General features: G+C 39.3%; 1 protein-coding gene across 2 annotated transcripts in view; it reads right to left on the bottom strand.

Moving 5' to 3' along the window:
- Positions 1-774: 774 nt before the first annotated feature.
- Positions 775-22,829, bottom strand: part of Flo2 (flotillin-2) — a 224,906-nt gene continuing 202,851 nt past the window's right edge. For both annotated transcript variants that reach the window (XM_019046940.2, XM_072303530.1), the window contains exons 2-9: positions 16,914-17,008; positions 14,499-14,700; positions 9,693-9,925; positions 7,882-8,001; positions 5,122-5,336; positions 4,167-4,350; positions 3,513-3,659; positions 775-2,923 (exon numbers count right to left, since the gene is read on the bottom strand). In XM_019046940.2, coding sequence (XP_018902485.2) covers positions 2,891-2,923; positions 3,513-3,659; positions 4,167-4,350; positions 5,122-5,336; positions 7,882-8,001; positions 9,693-9,925; positions 14,499-14,700; positions 16,914-17,008 — 1,229 coding nt within the window. In that variant the 3' untranslated portion in view covers positions 775-2,890. The remainder of the gene's footprint in view (positions 2,924-3,512; positions 3,660-4,166; positions 4,351-5,121; positions 5,337-7,881; positions 8,002-9,692; positions 9,926-14,498; positions 14,701-16,913; positions 17,009-22,829) is intronic.

Raw genomic sequence — 22,829 nt, 5'->3', positions numbered from 1 at the left:
GTGGAAGTATTCATGCATTCTTGTAGGCCCTATCCGTTTCATGCTGACCGGAATAACCGCACTGTGTTTGATGCAATGCGTGAAGTATTCGTGCAGTCTTGTAGGCGCTAATAGTGTTACATGCCGACTGCCGCACCGAGGGCTTCTCCTTTTCATCTCAAGTCCTCGTTATCATTTTTCTCTAAGTCGCGCCGTTCCAGGCCAAATTGCGTGTTTGGTCTCACTCGTACCTCGACTTATTGAGGGTGCTGTCTCTTGTATCACTAAGAGACGACAAAATTAGAAACTAATATACTCTCAGGAAATGAGAGATTTTGTCGCCTTTTCTCGTTTGTACTTTTGTTTTTATAAATCCGATTTTTTTTTTATGCCTACACTTTAAAAAATTGCAAATTTTTGCCGCCCCTTAGATTTGCCGCCATGGGTTGCGGCCCATATGGCCACCCCCTTAATCCGGCCCTGGTATTCAGTACTTAAAGCATTATATATTTTTTGGGGGTTCACACTCCCCTTATAAGAGACAGAGTTGTCTAAAATTTTGGATTTGAGTATGACTTAAAATTTGGATGGGCTTGAACACGCTCTTCCTTAGTTGAGCGTATGTGGGTCGTAAAGAGAGTTTTACTTCTGACTTTGTACCTAATGAGGCATCTCTGTTAGCAGCACCATGAAAAGTATGGTAGACAAACAATGTAATAGAGGAATGATAAAGGGAAAATTGGATTGGATAGGGATTGCTAGTAGGTACTAGCAGGCAGTAAACACACAAAACAATTGATAAATAAAAACAATTTATTTTTTTAAAACTGAATGAGTAGTAATGATTATCTGCACAGAAATTTAATGTAGAGAAATAATTCAAGATGGGTACCTCAAAAAGTATAAACTTAAAAATAACGACAGTTACACTGAATAATTCTAGCACTGCAAATAATATGAAAGCAAAAACAACTAAACAAAAAGCTTGAGATACCAACAAGTACCAGGTCAAGAATAATATGATTTGAAAATAATCATTACAATAAAGAAAATACAATAAAGAAAAAAAAGATAAAAAGCCACAAAGAGGGAGTTTTACAAAATATATAAAATCATCTGGGAGAGTAAGTGATTGAACACAATTAGCAATGTATAATTTTTTTAAAGTTTATTTTATACTTTCACTAAAAGCACATCCTACAATCTATTGTCCTTAATCCTGGCAATTGCACGAGTGCAAGGAAAGATGATCACTGATATCTGACTTTAGATAAACAAACAATATTATTTATCAATGAGGCAAGGCTAGTACATGCGTCGTAAAGTAGGTTTAGTCAAGCATAAATATTCTACATTTATCCTTGGAATTCAAAAATATGGTGGCAGTTTGAAACACTGTTAAATGCAGATTAAAAATTCGTTTTTAAAGCTCTTTATAATTTGGTAGGCAACCAAAGTTTTGGCGGTTTTCAATTGCAGAGTAGATGTAAAAGCAAAAGAAAATTGCCAAAATTTCAAGGGTTCATTAGAAAAAGTACAAATCAAAGCATTCCAATATATGTTTCCTCTTCAAAATTTCACAAAGAACTTGGTCGGTGCAGGAAAAATTACTGGAATCAACTTTAATGCAAGATATTAACGTTTATTTTGAACCTTGCATGTAATTTGAATTTCTTGCTCATAAGAAAAATCACGGTCGCCTTAGATCACTACAGCAGTTACGGCAGGCAGCTTAATCAAGCAGTGTTCCTATCCTGCCCTGTGTTGCTCAAAGTGTGCACAACTTGGAACAGCTGAGCCGAAACGCCAATAATGAGGTTGCCATATTTTCCTAAACCTACTGCACAGACTGTAACAGTAACGTTTAGTACCTATTCGATTTAACTCTAGTAGATATGGTTTTGATAATCAGGAAATTTAAATTCTTGCATGGGGAAACGTCAATTTCTTATGTAGAAGTTATATACTTTTAATAATGCTTGTTGAACAAATCATTGTGATCATTGTATGTGAAATTTGTGTCAGAAAATACATATCATACTTAATGCTTAAATTTGCACCTTGTCCAGTGGTCCATGGATGCTGTAAACTCAGTGCGTTTCTAAATACTCAGGAAAAGTTCAAAAAAGAAAGGCACTGCATACATTTAGGGAGACTGCAGAGCTGAAAATTTGAACTTACAGATAATAAAAAAGTTATGTTTAAAATCATGATCGTTGGGGGTACCTAGGTATATATTTTGCTTCAGGTTTCTGCAGGTGAAACATTCAGAGAAAATTAAAAATACATGAAAGACATGCATGCAATTATAAATATAAAAATAAGCTTTGATCTTGAGTATTCTAAAGTAAATAGTTCAATGAGGAAAAAAAGTTTGGGGCAGATCCAAGGAAAAATTCACATACCCATGATATTATAAAAAAATGCGCTGATAATATTCTGAAAAGTTTGAATCAAAAAGGCTGCAAAATTAGCCTATCTCCAAATATATACTTGTACAATTTTCATTTTTAACCTTCAAGTTCTCTACATCTATTTTATGAGGAAGAAAAAATTGAAAAGCCGTTTATGGAGACTTTCCAGCTTAAAAACATTACCTAGGTCTTTTAAAAATTTACTAAAAACATTTAAATGATGATTTACGAACAATAAAATATTGCTGATTTTATTACGCTAAAAATTATGATACTCAAAAATTGAAAATGGCACGAATGGAAGTATATATGCTAAAGAAGCTTTCGAGGGTTGGTAGATGTTGGTGGACATTCAATTCTTTCATGACAAGAATCGATTCTTGACATTGAAATTTAGAATAAGTTGTGCCATTTTGTGCCAATACCTTTTTTTGATAATAACTGAGACATGGAGTTTAGAAATAAGTGTCAGTATACTCTTGAAATTAATTGCAGTATTAAGCTTTCGTACCCGCAACTTTATTCAGAACCTGAAACAAAAAGAAAAAAACAGGTAGAAAACTACTACAAACATGAATAAAAGGGAATATTTGTTATAAAAACTGAATTCATAAACTTGAATTTCATGACTCATTGGAATTCGGATGGCTGATACAGATAGCTAAAAAATGTGACTTCATATGTATCTTTCAGCAAAAATGTGACCATCCAAAGAGAAAGGGACCTCAGTACACAAGGCACACAATTGTCTTATTGTAGTGTGACATTACACCTCTGCTGGCATAAAAATGAACTGCATTGCTCGTCAACCATTATCAAAGACAACAGTTTTTTTCTGTCAAAATTTTAAAATCCGATTTTTTTTTACTTATAAAGTCAACAAAAGTTTCTCTACCCATTGAAAATTTTGTTGACTAAGATCTTTTTTCCCATGTGTATAGCCATAAGTAGGTACTTACCTAGATTCTCTAGTTTGTGAAAAATACCTAAGGCTTAACAAGACAATGCTTCCAGAGTTTATACTCAAATTCAGAAAGATGCAATAGGTAAAAGACATTTTTTCAATAAATAATACATAATGATACTTTAGATTTTGTAAAATGCTAAGTAATCTGTTACCTTTGTCACATCAACGCCAGTCAATGCTTGGACAGCAGGGGGTAGCTGACCACATAATCGAGTAATGTCATTTGTTAAATTATCGCTGCCACCTAATAGAACAATTTCCTCCGTTTTAGCTAGCGGAGCTGCAACTTCTGCTGCGATCTGAAAACAGAGAAAAATATTAGTTAAAGTGCAAATTCACTCGACTATTGATCTCCTCTTTGAAGATACGACACAAGAATGCAGTAAAGGAAAATCCAAATACCTAATAAACAAGGACACGATCCAATTCACACTTTCTAGGGGTGTGCTGTTTTACATGTCAATCAGACATCATTATTAGGTATAGTCCATTAAACGGAAGGTTGGTAGATAATAATTTGAGAATTCTTAAAAATTTTTAGGATTTTTCAGAAGACCTTGTAAGTTTAGTCAACAGAGGGCTAGTAGATTTTAATTCGAGAATTTTTTTAAAAAATGTGCTCAGAGGGACTTTATGAAATCTTTTAACTTCAATGATAGGAAAATTAGAACTGCTTGTAAGTATTTCCAGCACATGAAAAAAAAGATTGAAAAAACTTTGAAACCTACATAATTTTACGTTTTCTGGTACTTCTAATCCACACTGGGAAAAAAATGAAATAAATGCATGGCTCTTGCTCTACTTGCCTTTGGTAATGCATCAAGGACAAGCGACATGATTGCAGCATCTCCGTAACTTTTATAAACCGTTGCCTTCAACTTCATTCTCTCTGCCTCAGCTTTCCCGATAGCTTCGATGGCAAAGGCCTCAGCACTTCCTACAAGTTTGGTCTTCTCTCCTTCAGCTTTGGCGACTTCTACTGTCTGAGTTCTGGAACAAGTAAAAGAAAGAAATGAACATTAGGACCATGAAAATAGTCACTTTGGTTAACAAACGCATGCATTGAATGATTGGCCTGCTGACCTAAAAAATCTTATCTTCATTAACCCAAGTAGCAAAATAGAATTTTTTTCTAGAAAAAAAATGTTAAGAAAATTTCTAAAAAAAAACAAAGAAAATGAGAGTTATCCAGAAAATAGAAAGAAAAAACATTGCAAGTCAAAAGTCTGACCAAAGAAAATAGATCAATTTCATAGGTCTACTTTCTGTCCTGAAAAAAGATAGAAAATTCATTGAAAGAAGAATTATTTTCTAGCCAATTTCTTAATGTTTTCTTTTAAGAAAATACAAGGAAAAAATGTATTTTCTTTCTATTTTCTTGTGTCTATTTTCTAGATCCACTTTGTACCTATTTTCTTTCAAGAAAATTGTTCAATCTAGAAAGTAGACATTTTCTTGATGAGCGCCGCCTAGAAAGTAGATGACAATGCTACTTGGGAAAATAAATAATATAAATCCTTGAAATGTTCCACTTATTTCTTTCTCTCGAGGACTTTAAGTAAATGATAACAAAAATAGGTAAAAATCTTTGTTATGTGCAAAACGCACTAATTCTGGGATTAAATTCCCTCAGAAGAAACGAATAGCAGAACTTGAACCAGAGAATTAATTTTGCTAATTTTTACTTCATTATCATCCTTCATTTTCTACACGAAAGTGATATAGCACCATAAAGAATGACAAAATTAAAAGAAGCCAGACCTCTTTCCTTCAGCAATTGTTTGGACCTTGTAGCTTTCTGCTTCAGCCGGAAGTCTCACTGTTGCGTTAAGCTCGCGTTCTTTCCTTTGAACCTCTTGCTCCTCGACCTCAATCTGCTTCCTCCTTTCAACAACCTCGATTTGAATTTCTTCATTCCTGATTTTCTGTCGAATTTTGGCTGCTTGGAGTTCGTAGGCCAACTGTGCCTCTGCTTTCTAAAGAATAGAATACAATAGAATAAAAACTATAATGAATAATAGTGGGATGTGTTAGTAAAATGGATGCACACTCACTACTAACATACCCACACAGAATTTAAGAGGAAAACGTGTCATCTGAGAGCAATGATTGGGTCTGTACGTCAAGGATTTTTTTCTTCAAAAGTGGTTTTCTCTTTAAACAAGGCAGATACATCCATGGCCGGATTTACCTACTTGCCGCCCATATGGGCCGCCTGTATTTTGCCGCCCTCTTGTCATTCATTTTGAAACATCAATAAAAACCATCAAGTGAACGTGCCGGAGGGAGAAGGGTGCATAAGACGCGTTCACTCGTGTTGGACACATTTTTTGCGTAAGCCCTGTCAACACTACTAGCAAAAGTTCACGGAACTTTGCGCGAAAGTTCAGTTCTGTAAACCTATCTCTGTGGGGACAAGGCCTTTCATTTGTAAGAAATGAACTAAAAAATTAAGAAAGAACAAACATAAATGTGGTTTAATAATTTTAACTTCCGTCGCCGTGCCGCGCTGCACGCACTGTGTTTGACGCAATGCGTGTGGTATTCATGCAGTCTTGTAGGCGTCATGCGTTTCACGCCGCCCGCTGCTGACCGCTGTTGACCGTGCTGTGTTTGACGCAATGCGTGAAGTATTCATGCAGTCTCGTAGGCGCTAATATGTGTTACATGCCGACCGCCGCGCCGCGTCGAGGGCTTCTCCTTCTCATCTCAAGTCCTCGTCATCATTTCTCTGCCTAATTACGTGTTTGGTTTCTCTCTTAACTCAACTAATCGAAGGTGCGCAGTTTTTGTATCACCGAAATACGACAAAATTAGAAATTGATGAACTCTCGGGAAATGAGAGATTTTGTCACCTTTTCTTGGTTGTAATTTTTTTCTGAATCCGATTTTTTTGTACCTGCATTTAAAAAATTGCAAAATTTGCCGCCCCCTAATTTTGCCGCCATAATCAGCGGCCCACGTGGTCACCCCCTTAATCCGGCCCTGTACAAGAACAATAAAAAAGAGTACATTTATTACATTTTAGTACCTCCTCATTTTCTATCCTTTTCTTTCACAGACTTTCTTGATAAATATCCCTGATCCCTCCCCCTCCCTTGTCATTACTTGGGTGAGGGTAAGGTTGGTTATTATTTACTCATCTACTCACCCACAGAAACTGAGTTTGCGGTATTTTGGTGCCTACTAAAACCAATGTCAAAAACGAAAAATGTAAAATATAAATAACTCGTGGTATCAAAATTTACATATTAAAAAATTTACCCAAACTGATGATAAGATTTTACCTGACACTACCTGCATGGCAATTATTACAGAAATTAGGAGATAGAAATACTTTGACTAAGCTTGACTCATTAATCTGATAGGTATACATCTCTGCTTCGCAATTAAGGGGCTTGGAGGACAAGGTGCATTAGGGCATTTTTTGCTATCTCGAGAAATACTGCCGTGCTAAGGAAGAACGTCGTATGAACCTTAAGGCTTTGCCAAATTTCCCTTGATAAAACACGAATTTCTTCGTCAACTTACGAACATTTTTCTTCAAATTTTTCATATAATTTTGCTCGCAATTCCACCAAAAAGTCCTGAAAATTTCAAGGGAAAATATTCATACGTGTCCTCGGAAATGAACATTTTATCGAAGGAAACTTGGCAACTCTCGAATGTTCATACGGCGTTCTTCCTTTGCACGGCAGAATACGTGTTTGAACTTTCGAAATTACATGGATACTAATAGCGGAAAGGAAGTTCAAACTAACTTTTTGATAGTTTAAAAATTAGAATTTGGGAGCGAATTTTTCTCAGAATATGCATTAAGATTAGTTTTACTTGAAATCACTAAAATCTCAATTTTTTCATAAACTGCACGTCTCCGCCTTGTCTTCCAAGCCCCTCAATTAGTATCAATGTATCAAAATCTCTGGACTGTAAACTCAGTGGAGGAAAAGGGCTATTATAGAATCCAAAACTCTAGGCCAATTCTGATAGGAATCTTTTACAAACCTTATACACTCTATTCATTTTTACCTGATTGGTTCCTATTTCTCAAGATAAGGCATTTGTAAAAATAAAATAAACGTGAGATCTGTCGGATTTTCTCTGGGAATTTTAAATGATGGAAAAGTTGACAGAAAGCAGGAAAATGTCCACAATCCCTCGATCCTAAGATTGCAGACTCCCGGTGCACACAGGTTGAATACTGTGTACACCCCAAGCGGTAGCTCTGACAGCAAGTAACTACGAAAGCGCGCACCATCGTGTACGCGCAATGCGTGAAGTATTTCTACAGTGTTGTAGGCGCTCACCATGCGTGTCATGTCGACTGCAAACTGCAATGTATTTGGCGTAATACGTGAAGTATTCCTTCAGTCCTGTAGGCGCTGCTATGCGTTTCATGCCAATGGCACAGTGTTTGGGGCGATTAATGAACTCGCTTTAGAATAATCACGCCATCGAGTAGTGGGGCTTAAGTCAAGACACGGGTATCTAAATTCACGTACAAAAAGTTCAATAACTTACAGCAGTGTTGGTTTCTTTGTCAAAATTGGCTTTCTGAAGCTTGTACATTCGGGAATTATCTTCAATCTTTGTGTCTGTGTTGTACTTAATATCCATTGCTGACTTTTCACATTCAGCTTCCTGAAAAGGAGAAAAAAAATTAAATTGGAAGAAACTAGTCAATGACACCAAAAATTATGAAACCGAGCGATAAGATTTTTAATCTAGCTATATGTATTAATTTCAGTGGCGTGGCGTGAATAATCGATTATCGATATCTCGTCATTTGAAACTATGGTAAAGAATCGATTACTAAGGTGTTCGCTGCGAACATCCTGATAATCGATCTTTTTCATAGGTTTAAATGGCATAACAATCGATATATCGCAATTCACGCCACGCCACTGATTAATTTTCAAAATTTTCCAGATCCTCTTTAAGAGGTGTTAGGTGCCCTTTAGGCCCATAAAAAGTCCTAGTTACGCCGCACTTACGCCCACGCTTAAGGCGGAGGACATCAAAATTTTCAACTCGAAAAAAAACCTAAATGCGCCTCCGCTTTAGGGACTTTTAATTGAAAAGTTGTACTTAAATTTTGGTCTTATTTTTGTTGGAGGCAATCAGCAACCGCAAATTTGCAAGCGTTGTACGCGCTGCCTCATTAAATTGCAACAATTCGCATCGGCACACAGTGGATCGAGTCAATTAGAGAGGCCGAACATGAAATTTTTGACGAATAAAAAAGAAGTTGCGAATAACGTCGACTTAAACGTTGAAGAAAGATGAAAATGAAGTTCATGTCATTTAGATATGAACGCATTTCTGTCAAACGGAACTATGTGCATTATGACGTGAGCCATGTTATGCATGTATTCTTATGGGTCTCAGGGCTCACGTCTGTTCCGTTTGATAGAAATACGTCCATATATGGACGTACTTCTGCCAACGTATTATACTCCTATTTTCAAAATAATCTGTAAAGACGTTAATAGCCTGAGTCGCTGAATGTCTCAAAATTATAATGACTAACTAACTACTCCCCTACAATCAACAGAAATACAAACCCTCTTACATGCGATGAACCCAATATTACCACCAAAATTCTAAACCTCTTCACCTCTCTTAATTTAAAAATCTGAATTTTCGTTTATACTCCCATTTTCAAAATTACCTGTAAAGACGTTAATAGCCCGAGACGCTGAATGTCTTAAAATTATAATAACCAACTAACTCCCACTTACATGCGATGAACCCAATATTACTACCAAAATTCTGAAACTCTTCACTTCTCTTAATTTAAAAATCTAAATTTTCGTATATACTCCCATTTTCAAAATTCTCTGCAAAGACGTCAATAGCCTGTGACGCTGAATGTCTTAAAATATACTAACTAACTAACTAACCAACTATTTCTGTCAAACGGAACTATGCGCAATATGCCGTGAGCCCTGCTATGCATAATATTCTTAAAGGCTCATCGACGGTGAAAGTCGGCAATCACATAACTCGGTTTGCGACGTCGCAGACTTCCTGTCATACTTTATTTTTTAAATGGAAAACTACTCAACGGCAATTCTTTAAAACTGTCATGATTTTTCTTCTCAATGCGAAGAAAATTCTGCAAAAACTTCAAGAAATAATATAAATTTGTTCTCCTTTAAAAAAATGACGTAGAGGCGGAGATTTTCAGACACCGCAAACGAGTTATGTGATTGCCGACTTTCACCGTCGTCATGTCTTAATGCACATAGTTCCGTTTGGCAGAAATGCGTCCATATACATTATACATATCGTCGCTCCTCTGTAAGAGCTTTTGTATTTGGACGTCTTACCCGGATTCCGGCGTCCCGATTGGCCTGGGCGACGCCAACGTCAGCGTCCCTCTTGACGGCAGCCGTCTGTGCCTTGCCCAAGCTGGCCAGATACTGGACGTTGTCGTAGACGTCTTTGATGGTGAATGAGAGGATTTCGATGCCCATGCGGCCCACGTCAGGGGCGGCCACCTCCCGCACCAACGCCGCGAACTGGTCCCGATCCTTATACACCTCCTCCACCGTCAGGGTACCTGAAATACAACGCCGCACCGTCAAAACTCATAGTACCTTCCGTAAATCGACGGTGAAACTACCAAACCACGTATCGATGGTGAAACTACCAAACCACGTATCTCGTTTGCGGTGTTTAAAAATCTACGCTCACATTTTGTTTTTTTGAAGTAGACCAAATCAATATAATTCCTTGAAATTTTCACAGAATTTTCTCCGCACAAAGAGGAAAAATCACAGAAATTTTCAAGACTGGACGTTAAGTAGTTTTTCATTTAAAAAATAAAGTATGACAGGAAGTCTGCGACGTCGCAAACCGAGATACGTGTTTAGTAGTTTCACCGTCGATATCTCGGTTTGCGACGTCGCAGACTTCCTGTCATACTTTATTTGTTAAATGAAAAACTACTTGACATCCAGTCGTGAAAATTTCTGTGATTTTTCCTCTTTGCGCGGAGAAAATTCCGTGAAAATTTCAAGGAATGATATTGATTTGGTCTACTTCAAAAAAATAAAATGTGAGCGTAGATTTTTAAACACCGCAAACGAGATATCGATGGTGAAACTACCAAACCACGTATCTCGGTTTGCAACGTCGCAGACTTCCTGTCATACTTTATTTTTTAAATGAAAAACTACGTAATGTCCGGTCTTGAGAATTTCTGTGATTTTTCCTCTTCGTGCGAAGAAAATTCTGTGAAAATTTCAAGGAATGATATTGATTCGGTCTACTTCAAAAACATAAAATGTGAGCGTAGATTTTTAAACACCGCAAACGAGATACGTGGTTTGGTAGTTTCACAGTCGAAATGTTCCATCGAGGCAAGAATGGAGATGTGAAATGGGAAGGGTATGGATTCAATCGATAGGCATGGATTGAAAAATAAAAACGTGATTCGATCGATCAATCGTCGTTCCCCTCAAGTAAGAACGTAGCTGCATTTCAATACTGCCAAAATTTTCCCCCGCGAATTTCATTTCCACAGAGAGAATCTTAGGCATTTCCAAATGAAAATTTATCCGATTTTTTCTGCTGATCTCATGCAAAAAGCAGGAATGTATTAGACAAAAATTGCACAGATACACTCTTGTAAAAAACAGAATTGTTTGAGTCAATTTTGCGACCATGGAATGGAGTTACGCATCTTCGTTCGAGAAACGTCGGAGCGATTATAGCGAGCGGCAATTTGAAAATTCGGGGCACAGACTACGCAAAGAGCGACGCCAAGAATGGCACAATTTGGGCCAGAAGGGATTTTTCTGAAACCGGGCCCAAACGATACCTTATGATACCCTAAAACTCTGGTAAAAATTTTCGCTTGAGTATACGCACGGTTTTTGAGAAATGAGGGGGCAAAGTTGCCAAATCGCCATAATTCTGGACAGCACTTCTACAGCAAAAAGATGGGAAAAATGGACGAAAAAGTTACACCTTTGATGGGTTTCGGCTGTAAATGTTCTCATTGAGCCCCCAAGCATTTAACTGTGTTCAGTTTCAAAAATTTTGGTCGCACAGTGGTCTAAAATGGGGAGAAATCGTCGAAAAATCAGGATTCTTTGTCAACTTTTTAGAAATGGAAGTAAAATTGTCGGTCTGCTGCAGTTTTCATGGCTAACAATGTTCGTATCGGTCATCAATGCATGAAATTGTGTTCAGCTTCACAAATTTACATAGCACAATGGTCAAAAATGGGGGAATTAGTGGACAAATTAAGATCCTCTGTCAAACTTTTTAAAAATGAAGTGAAACTGTTGGTCCCCGGTAGAGTTTCGATCCCGGAAAAATTCTTTCAATTCTTTTTTTGACTATTTAAATCTTTTTTTAATTTTTTCTCTCCATTTTTCCTTCTTTTTTTAAATTTCTGAAAGTTTGCATATTTTATTGAGATAATGCTACAAAGTCTATTCGATGACAAAGTTCTATAAACAATACGGTCTGACATGTAGTAATAATTAAAAAAATTAAAAACATGAATTTTTCCGGGATCTAAACTCCACTGGGGACCAACAGTTTCACTTCATTTTTAAAAAGTTTGACAGAGGATCTTAATTTGTCCACTAATTCCCCCATTTTCGACCACTGTGCGATGTAAATTTGTGAAGCTGAACACAATTTCATGCATCGATGACCGATACGAACATTGTTAGCTATGAAAACTGCAGCAGACCGACAAGTTTACTTCCATTTCTAAAAATTTGACAAAGAATCCTGATTTTTCGACGATTTCCCCCCATTTTAGACCACTGTGCGACCAAAATTTTTGAAACTGAACACAGTTAAATGCTTGGGGGCTCAATGAGAACATTTACAGCCGAAACCCATCAAAGGTGTAACTTTTTCGTCCATTTTTCCCATCTTTTTGCTGTAGAAATGCTGTCCAGAATGATGGCGATTTGGCAACTTTGCCCCCTCATTTCTCAAAAACCGTGCGTATACTCAAGCTAAAATTTTTACCAGAGTTTTAGGGTATCATAAGGTATCCTTTGGGCCCGGTTTCAGAAAAATCCCTTCTGGCCCAAATTGTGCCAAAAAACGGTCGTTTTTGGCGTCGCTCTTTTCCTCTGAAGATTTATTTAGATTTTATTATTTTAGACAGATATTTGATGGAGGCGACACAAAATTTACATGCGGATCTCTTTTTCGCAAAAAACCCATTCTATAGTCAACAAGAACGGCCAAAATGAAAAAAAATAATCTCCGCGAGGAAAGAGTGGAAATTGCCGGTTTTGACATCGATTCCCCGATGAAAAAAATAATTTTCCGCACAGATTTTTTCCTTTCAAAGACTCCCGAAAATTCTTGGCTTTATTTTTAGATTCTGAACACCTTAGAAAGTGCTATTCCTTTTACTTGCCGCTGTACACTATCTCGTTGCTCGCAAAAGCGGCCACGGGCTTCGAATCTGGGGCTAGGATATCCAAAGCGCCTTCAATGAATCGTATATGCAACACGGACATCCGTCAAGCGCGAATAGTTGCATCATGGCGTTGATATCAAGGTCTGCTTTGCATTCCGCTAGCTCCACGCTACTCGGCACAGGCTTCTAACTTTGATTCCGTTTGTAGATGACAATTTTCTTCATTATCATATTAGTACTACATTAAATAGAGAAATTCTGAGAAGCAAATTAATTATAATGAAGAAATTGTGACTTTGCTATTGTGCGTTAAAACGCAGTAAATAAACCTCTGTGTATTTCACCTCTAAGGGATTTTCCGTTATGTACTTATTTTCTACTCATGATGGCAAAACAACCATCTTTTAGTCTGAAAAAATCGTGTGGGTCTAGATTTTTTACACCCAATATGAATGGAGATATCATCACGGTCCAAGACACCATCTTTAATTTTTTCATGAATACGTTATTCTCATACATTAAAAGATGAAGTTTCGACAAGCCTTTTCAACAACTGTTTCGCTTTTACCCGGTGTCATACCGGGATTTCGAAAATCCATCTTTTTTAAAAACAACTTACGGGTTGTGATGATCCTAAAATTATTCTAAAAGATCTTGACCTATACAGAGTAGTAATTCATCAAAACCTCATTTTCGAAATTAAGGGAGATTCCACGCATTGATCCTGGATGCATCATTCATTCGATAAAAACAATTGATTTGTTCATGGCTTTGACTCTTCACTCATTTATCCAGCGGACTGATTATTAAAATTGATAGACAAAGCAATAGACAAAGTAAAGAAGAGGAATTTGAGCAATCCCTATGGTGGAAAGGAGGTTGCAATGAACAAAGGAAGTGAGTGACAGACTAACTAATGACAACCCACGAGAGACCCTATAGTTATGACGTCAGAGGGGGCTATTTGGAGAACGTGGGTCAATTTGGGAATTAGCGGATAAAAATACTTGTTGGCAACGCTGTTTAACTTATTTCCTAAAAAAATTCTATTTTCTTTTACTACGCTAGGGTCTTTTCAAATGGTCAATTTCTTTGAAGTGAGAAATTTTCAGTTAAAAATTTAAAAAAAAAAACTACACAAAATTTCCCAAATGGCCCCATCTGACGGTAGTCCATCATTATCCCCTTAATTTAAAGGAAGCACCCGTTTCAACCAATAGGATTGCTCCATTTTCTCTTTGTCTGCTTCTCTGTCAATTATCAATAATCAACCCACTAAGCAGCTAACAGACCAAGGCTTTTTAAAAAAAGGCACAGGTATAATTGGACTGAGTTAAGTAGAAAGGAACCAACCCACATTTTGGAAAAAATTGAGTTATGAGTGGTTTTGAACTTAACCACTGCTCTATTATCTATGGCCAAATATTCAAAGTTTTTGTTGGAGCAAACTTTGCAGAAATTGAACTTGAAGTTTATTTTTTACAGTGAGTCTTTTACAGGAGCCAAACTTTAAACCTCTTTTTCTCGGTTCGATCCCGATGTGGCTTGGTTCCTTTCTGTTTAACTCCGTCCAATTGGACTACATTTTGCAATTAGGAACTATAAATTCTAGCCCGGTTTAAAAACAACGTATGTGCCATTAGTTTCCCTGTGCACATAAGTGTTTTTTCAGAAGAGCCAGAATGTATAGTTCCAAATTGCAAAATGCAGTCTAATTAAAAGCATGGGAACTTACCTAAAATTGCACGGAGGTGGCCTTCGAGGGTGTGAAGGATGGTGGATTCGATTTCTCGCGTGGTTTTGCCGAGGAACTGCTCGGAGGCCGTTTGGAGGAGTTCGTCGGCTTTCATGATTTTGCACTGAGCCACACCGGTCACGGTCAAGGGCACACCCTGGGATGTTTCCACGCTCTGACACATGGGGTTCAATGTCATCACCTGGCAAACATGAGATCGCCGCTCAAATAAAAGTAATAAAAAAATTAATTCGAGAGGTCATCACGACGCAGAATAAGAATTGGCCTGCATTTTGGAATTAGGAACTACAATGGAGATGTTGCATGTGTGAGGAATTTGCAATTTGACTGTTGATTCGTATGTAAAAGTTCGCGAGAAACACAATATGGCCACTGGTTTTCTCTGAAATCAACTCCCAAGCTCAAAAAAAGCTCTTAAGTTGAGGCCGAAATGGAGAGGATATCCCACGCTATCCTGAGAGTCCACCTCTACATCAAGACAAACTCTCCATGCAAAGATAGGGAGCAAATACATTGACAGGGCTGCCACTTTATTTGGGGACTCCAAAACTGAAAACACGGCAACCCTGCTAATGTATTTGCTCCCTATCTTTGCATAGAGAGTTTGTCTTGATGTAGAGGTGGACTCTCAGAATGGCGTGGGATATCCCCTTAATTTTGGCCTCAACTTGAGAGCTTTTTTGAGCTTGGGCGTTGATTTCAGAGGAAACAAGTGGCACCATCGTGTTTCTCGCGAACTTTTACATTATAATCGATAGTCAAATCGCAAATTCCTCACACATGCAACATCTCCATTAATAACTAAAATTTCTGGCTCATTCGTAAAAACAGTTGTATGCGTAGGGAAACTAATGGTGTACATTCGTTGTTTCTAAACTGAGCCGGAAATTTTAGTTCCTAATTGCAAAATTCAATCCGATTTTAGTATCTAACTCCAATGTTTTTCGTTCAGATTGGACGACTTATGCCGAATGGAACTATGCATACCATTCTTTGACTTTTAAGTGAAGGAAATTTTGCAAAAAAACCATCGAGAGTTCATTGCTAATCGGCCGATTAATTAATATTGTTGAAACTAGATGTCCAGAAGTCTTTCATGACGAGAAGTTCGAATCTGGAGTCAATTTTTCAAAATCCCACGGAAAACAAGACGTAGGAGTAAGACCCAACTTGATTTAGGTGCTTATAATTGTGGTAACACTCAAATAAATTAGGTTACTGACCCAACCATTACGGTACTATCCCCAAACTTGAGTTGCGGAACTACCACAATTAATTGGAGATGCCCATACACTGAAAAAAAATTCTCGGCGTTTTTACCAAGGTCCGTTGGTACCTTTACCATCTCACTTTTTTTACCAATTATTGGTAATTTTACCAAGACAGACTGGTAAGCTTACCTAAAACCGGTATTTTTACTGTTTTTTCAGGTAAGAATACCACTTTTATTGGTAATCAATTCCCGGTAACTTTGCCATTTTATCTCGGAAAATCTAACACAGTCGATAAAAAATATTGGCGTTTTTACCGGGATCCAGTAAAATTACCGAGAAAGTCGATAATTTTACCGAGATTTCTCGGTAAATTACCAATAAAAATTACCAATTTCATAAATGGTAATTTTACCAAGAAAAAACTGGGATCAAATAGAACCCTGAATTCTTGGTAATTTTACCCGTTTCTTAGTAAATACACAGAGATTTTTTTTCAGTGTACCATCCAACAAAATGGGGTAGTACCACACTTTTAGGGGATTGCCCCTCTTATTTTTTTCCGTGTCAAAAATCCAAGATGGCGGATGTGGCCTAGAGTGCTGTTTTGGCGCCTGTTCCATCGATGAAAAGATATGTATGCTTGTACGCACATTACTCTTTCGCTCCATTGATTCCTCTCGTTAAACTTGAGATAAGATAGCAAGATGTGTGATACAACAATTTCAACTCCCAGGTTGCTTAAATTGCATATTTCATTTTCTGAAGGCAAATTAATTTTTTTTCCTTCATAGTTCCTCTCCTCATTTCAGTACTGCAAGCCTAGACAAAGGTTCTGAGGCTCATTTTCGTGACGCAAAAAAAAAAAAAAAAAAAATTAATTATAATTTCAAAGAAATAAGCAGATGACGTCATTGACGGTTCAACGTGTAGGCAAGCCTAGGCAAAGGTTCTGAGGCTCATTTTCGTGACGCAAAAAAAAAAAAAAAAAAAAAAAAAAAAAAAATAACTCTAATTTCAAAGAAATACGCAGACGACGTCATTGACGGTTCAACGTGTAGGCAAGCCTAGGCAAAGGTTCTGAGGCTCATTTTCGTGACCCAAAAAATAAAAAAATTAATTCTAATTTCAAAGAAATACGCAGATGACGTCATTGACGGTTCAGCGTGTACGATCTCCTTACCTCCAAGGATAGATATTGGACATCGGTAACGAACCACCAGGCCCATGCCCAACCTCCAACGATGGTCCTTTTGTTTGCGGAGCCGCAGCATCCTCCTGTTAACAAATACAAACAAAAAATAAGTCAACAATGTTTCATTGAGAGAATAATCAGTATCAGGACCGGAGTTACCTGCTTGCCGCCCATGGGCCGCCTGTATTTCGTCGCCCCCATCTCATTCGTTTTGAAACATCAATAAAAACCGTCAAGTGAACGTGCCGGAGGGAGAGGGATGCATGAGACGCGTTTACTCGTGTTGGATACATTTTTGCGGAAGCCCCGTCAACAGTGCTAGCAAAAATTCACGGAACTTGGCGCGAAAGTTAAGTTCCTTACGGAACTTAATAACGGAATACGGAACTTAAGTTTGTCGGGTTGTGTACATCAGGAAAAGGATACAGGGCTAGAGAGGCAACAATAGGGTATTACCTGGTTCAAGCAATTTTCTCTTTAGTTATACTTACATTTATTCTATTCTGTATATTTAACTTAGGATATATGTGTAGATTCATTCTAATCTTAGGATTAATGGTTAAAATGGGTATAATTCCTTTCCATTATTGGTTGATTTTAATTTGTGGAAAACTCGAATGAATTAGATTAATTAGATTAATTTGGATTGAATTAGACCTGTCTCTGTGTGGACAATGCCTTCCATAAATGAGAAATGAACGAAAAAATTATGAAAGAACAATCATAAATGCGGTTCAATAATTTTAACTTCCACCGCCGCGCCGTGCTGATCGCAATTTTTTTGGCGCAATGCTTGAAGTATTCCTACACTCTTGTAGGCGCTATGCCTTTCACGCCGACCGCTGCTGAACGCACTGTGTTTGACGCAATGCGTGAAGTACTCATGCAGCCTTGTAGGCGCTATGCGTTACACGGCGACCGCTGCTGACCGCACTGTGTTTGACGATATGCGTGAAGTATTCATGCAGTCTTGTAGGCGCTAATATGTGTTACATGCCGACCGCCGCGCCGAGGGCCTCTCCTTTTCATCTCGAGTCCTCGTCATCATTGCTCTCTGCGCCACGCCGCTCCAGGACAAATTGCGTGTTTGGTTTCTCTCTCAACTAGACTAATGAAAGGGCAGCCAACCTTCTGACACAAAAATGTCACTGACAAAATTCAGATTCCAATGTCAGACCAAAAGGCCAAGAATGTTCATAAATGAGCGTTCTGGCCAAATTGCGTGTTGGGTTTCTCTCATGAATCGACTAATTAAAGGTGCTGTCTTTTGTATCACCGCAAAACGACAAAATTAGAGATTACGATACTCACAGGAAATGCAAGATTTTGTCGCCTTTTCCCATTTGAAATTTTATTTTTATACCTACGTTTAAATAAAAATTCCAAAATTTGCCGCCATGGGCCGCGGCCCATGTGGCCACCCCCTTAATCCGGCCCTGATCAGTATGTTCATTCATTATTTTTGTTATTCAGTTTTCCTACACGGTATCGAAACTCACTTCGAGCACTTTTTCGACCTTTTCAAAACTCTTTTTTATACAGAGGCAAAGGTGTTTACCTTATGAGAGCGAAATCTTCCCGGTAGCTGCCATTTTTTGCCATTCACGAGGATTTTATGCTTTTGAACCCTGCAATTTTTAATTAGAGATAACCATTCTTCTAATGAGTATCTATGCATGGATTTCTGCATACGATACACCCGCAAAATCTGAAAGTACAACTCTGGTGCCGTATTTCAATCATAATTTTGAGAACGAAACGAAAAATTGTGCGAATAATGTCGAGAAAATGGCAAGCGTGTAGTGGTAAAAAATGAGAGCTCGCACTGATTTCAACACTCGAAGAAGCCAGAAATGAGTTTACTGTCACGAGAGCGAGAGTGAAACGAAGCTACGGGAATCGAACCGGAAAAATCGGGGGCTTCCCGGTACCCCGCTTCCTATGAGGGGGGGGGGGGTAAAAGGGGGGACGAGGATGAGCAAATTAGGAAGGCAAAGAGGGGAGCGAAGCGTGAAGCAGTGCACGCGCCGAGATTAAAGTACGGGGTACGCCCCCTGACCGCTACCCGGCCCGACCCCCAGAGGGAGCGCTTCGTGCCCTTCGAGACCCCCTTCGTGAACCCCCGTTCGGCGATCGAAATAAAACGGGCTCATGTAGGGACTGACTCTTATCGATAGCCGCAAAAATCATGGAAATCGGCTTCGGAAACGGCATGGTAGGCACAGTCTATGGTAGAAACTCTAAAACTATGAAAAAGATTATTCAAAAGTCCCGCTCCACCAGCACCAGACATCATCCCTGTAACTTTTGTACAGCTTGAGAAACAGACTTGAAATTTTGTAAGTGCCCCTGGGTCAAAAGAAACGACTTTCGGGAACCTCCATATTTTTGAAAGAACCACTCCACATCGCACTCTTGGACTACGACAGGAGATCGTCTGACGTCATTTTCGCATGGAAAGTACATGGAAAAAGCAAGTTGGATCTTCCGTTGCAGTCTTATAAGTGCATAACTTAGTTAGCGCGGACTCTATAATGAGTCAAGAACCCTACGCCCGCCTAAAGGTCTTAAAAGTGGTACGGGACTCTTATATCACCCTGTATAACGATTTTTTCTCATTTTTTACTGGTACTACTAACAATTATGGAGGCTCCTAAGCACACGAAAACGACCGATCGGCTGATCGTTTCACGCGACTCGGGATCAGTCACTTGTGACTTTTAAACGGCTTTTTGTGTGGAAGATGTGCACTTTGTGTATCTGGAGGCTCCTAAGCACACAAAAACGACCGATCGGCTGATCGTTTCACGCGACTCGGGATCAGTCACTTGTGACTTTTAAACGCCTTTTGTGTGGAAGATGTGCAATTTGTGTATCTGGAGGCTCCTAAGCACACAAAAACGACCGATCGGCTGATCGTTTCACGCGACTCGGGATCAGTCACTTGTGACTTTTAAACGCCTTTTTGTGTGGAAGATGTGCACTTTGTGTATCTGGAGGCTCCTAAGCACACAAAAACGACCGATCGGCTGATCGTTTCACGCGACTCGGGATCAGTCACTTGTGACTTTTAAACGCCTTTTTGTGTGGAAGATGTGCAATTTGTGTATCTGGAGGCTCCTAAGCACACAAAAACGACCGATCGGCTGATCGTTTCACGCGACTCGGGATCAGTCACTTGTGACTTTTAAACGCCTTTTTGTGTGGAAGATGTGCACTTTGTGTATCTGGAGGCTCCTAAGCACACAAAAACGACCGATCGGCTGATCGTTTCACGCGACTCGGGATCAGTCACTTGTGACTTTTAAACGCCTTTTTGTGCGAAAGATGTGCAATTTGTGTATCTGGAGGCTCCTAAGCACACAAAAACGACCGATCGGCTGATCGTTTCACGCGACTCGGGATCAGTCACTTGTGACTTTTAAACGCCTTTTTGTGTGGAAGATGTGCACTTTGTGTATCTGGAGGCTCCTAAGCACACAAAAACGACCGATCGGCTGATCGTTTCACGCGACTCGGGATCAGTCACTTGTGACTTTTAAACGCCTTTTTGTGCGAAAGATGTGCAATTTGTATTTCTGGAGGCTCCTAAGCACACAAAAACGACCGATCGGCTGATCGTTTCACGCGACTCGGGATCAGTCACTTGTGACTTTTAAACGCCTTTTTGTGTGGAAGATGTGCACTTTGTGTATCTGGAGGCTCCTAAGCACACAAAAACGACCGATCGGCTGATCGTTTCACGCGACTCGGGATCAGCCACTTATGACTTTTAAATGGCTTTTTGTGTGGAATATGTGCACTTTGTGAAAAATTTCTAAAAAATTCACAATATTCGATCCACTCTAACTAACATGCCGCTCTTAAAGCGCTTCCGTGCGCTCTGCGACACCCAACCGCCACTGATAGCGATCCTGCTAGAACTCCTACCTCCGGCAAATCGGATCTCCTTATTTCCTGCCTTATTCCATCAATCCACGATTAGACAGGGCGTCCCCTACGTTTACTGCCAGAGGGGGGGGGGGGGGCAATCAAGAACCTCCTTATGCAACTAATCATCTGGCATCCTTTGCACATGCCCATACCAGACAAGCTGTCTCTTGAAAATTTCATGCACTATGTTGTTTTCGACTCCCATAATTTCATGTTTCCTTGCATTCCGAATGTGATCCTTCCTTGACACTCCGGCGATCCACGCCAGGAGTCCATCTCGGTTGCCTCGAGAATGTCCTAAGGACCGATTATTGAAATTGATAGATAAAGCTATAGACAAAGAAGACAACAGAGGTGTGGAGGGATCCTATTGGTGGAAACGGGTGGTTGCAATGGACAAAGGAGGTAGGTGACGGCAACCCACGAAAGACTGCATAGTCCCTCCATCATTTCCTTCCTTAGTCTATAGGAACCACCCATTTCGACCGATAGGATCGCTCCATACTCCCTATGTCTTCTTTGTCTATTACTTTGTCTATCAATCTCAATAATCAGCCCTAGGTGGTAGAAGAAGAGATTCCCGGTTTTTGGCACACGTTCCCTGATATTCCCTGAAATGTTTCACTCCCTTGTGAATTGTGGTTTTCCCGGGTCCTGGACACAATGCTCAAAAGTCGTTTCCTCTGACCTGAGAACTTCCAAAACATTTCAAGCCTATCAATTTCGATGATCAGCCCTCTGGCCGGATGGTGGGCCGGTTTTTTTTTTTTGAGAATTTAGTAAAAGTTTTGCAACGGACTCGCTCACCAAGCATGGAGGGTCAGGAGAGCGGCGCTGCCCGGCGGACCGAAAAGTACCGCAAATTAAGAGCTTAAGAGCTTAAAGGTTCGGCTAGACAAAGCTATAGACAAAGAAGACAAAAGAGGTATGGAGGGATCCTATTGGTGGAAACGGGTGGTTGCAATGGACAAAGGAGGTAGGTGACGGCAACCCACGAAAGACTGCATAGTCCTTCCATCATTTGCTTCCTTAGTCTATAGGAACCACCCATTCCGACCAATATCGCTCCATACTCCCTATGTCTTCTTTGTCTATCACTTTGTCTATTAATTTCGATTATCAGCACTCTGGGTCGGTTTCGTTTTAGAGTTTAAGTAGTAAAAGTTTGCAACAGTGCCACTCACCAAGCACGAAGAGTCAGGGGAGCAGCGCTACCCGGCGGACCGAAAAGTACCGCAAATTAAGAGCTTAAAGGTTCCCAAGGTGACGGCAACCCATGAAAGGCTGCACAGTCCTTCCATCATTTGCTTCCTTAGTCTATAGGAACCACCCATTTCGACCAGTAGGATCCCTCCATACTCCCTATGTCTTCTTTGTCGTTTATTTGTCTATAAATTTCGATGATCACCTCTCTGGGCCGGTTTTTTTTTTTTTTTTTTTTTTTTTTTTTTTTTTTTTTTTTTTTTTTTTTAGAATTTAGTAAAAGTTTGCAACAGACCCGTTCACCAAGCATGGAGAGTCAGGGGAGCAGCGCTGGCCGGCGGACCGAAAAGTACCGCAAATTGAGAGCTTAAAGGTTCCCAAGATGACGGCAACCCATGAAAGACTGCACAGTCCTTCCATCATTTGCTTCCTTAGTCTATCGGAACCACCCATTTCGACCTATAGGATCCCTCCATACTCCCTATGTCTTCTTTGCCGTTTATTTGTCTATAAATTTCGATGATCAGCTCCCTGGGCTGTTTTTTTTTTTTTTTTTTTTTTTTTTTTTTTAGAATTTAGTAAAAGTTTGCAACAGACCCGTTCACCAAGCATGGAGAGTCAGGGGAGCAGCGATGAACGGCGGACCGAAAAGTGTCGCAAATTAAGAGCTTAAAGGTTCGGCTAAAAAAGCGGGACAAAAAAGTCGCGAGATGGGGGACCGGGGGCGGTGCGGCGGGGTCAAGTCGACGCGAGGCGGTCGCGGCGGCG

Source organism: Bemisia tabaci, chromosome 8, assembly GCF_918797505.1.
Source record: "Bemisia tabaci chromosome 8, PGI_BMITA_v3".
Lineage (NCBI taxonomy): Eukaryota > Metazoa > Arthropoda > Insecta > Hemiptera > Aleyrodidae > Bemisia > Bemisia tabaci.
The sequence above is the reverse complement of the archived record's forward strand: the minus strand, read 5'-3'. Positions and strand labels throughout refer to the sequence as shown.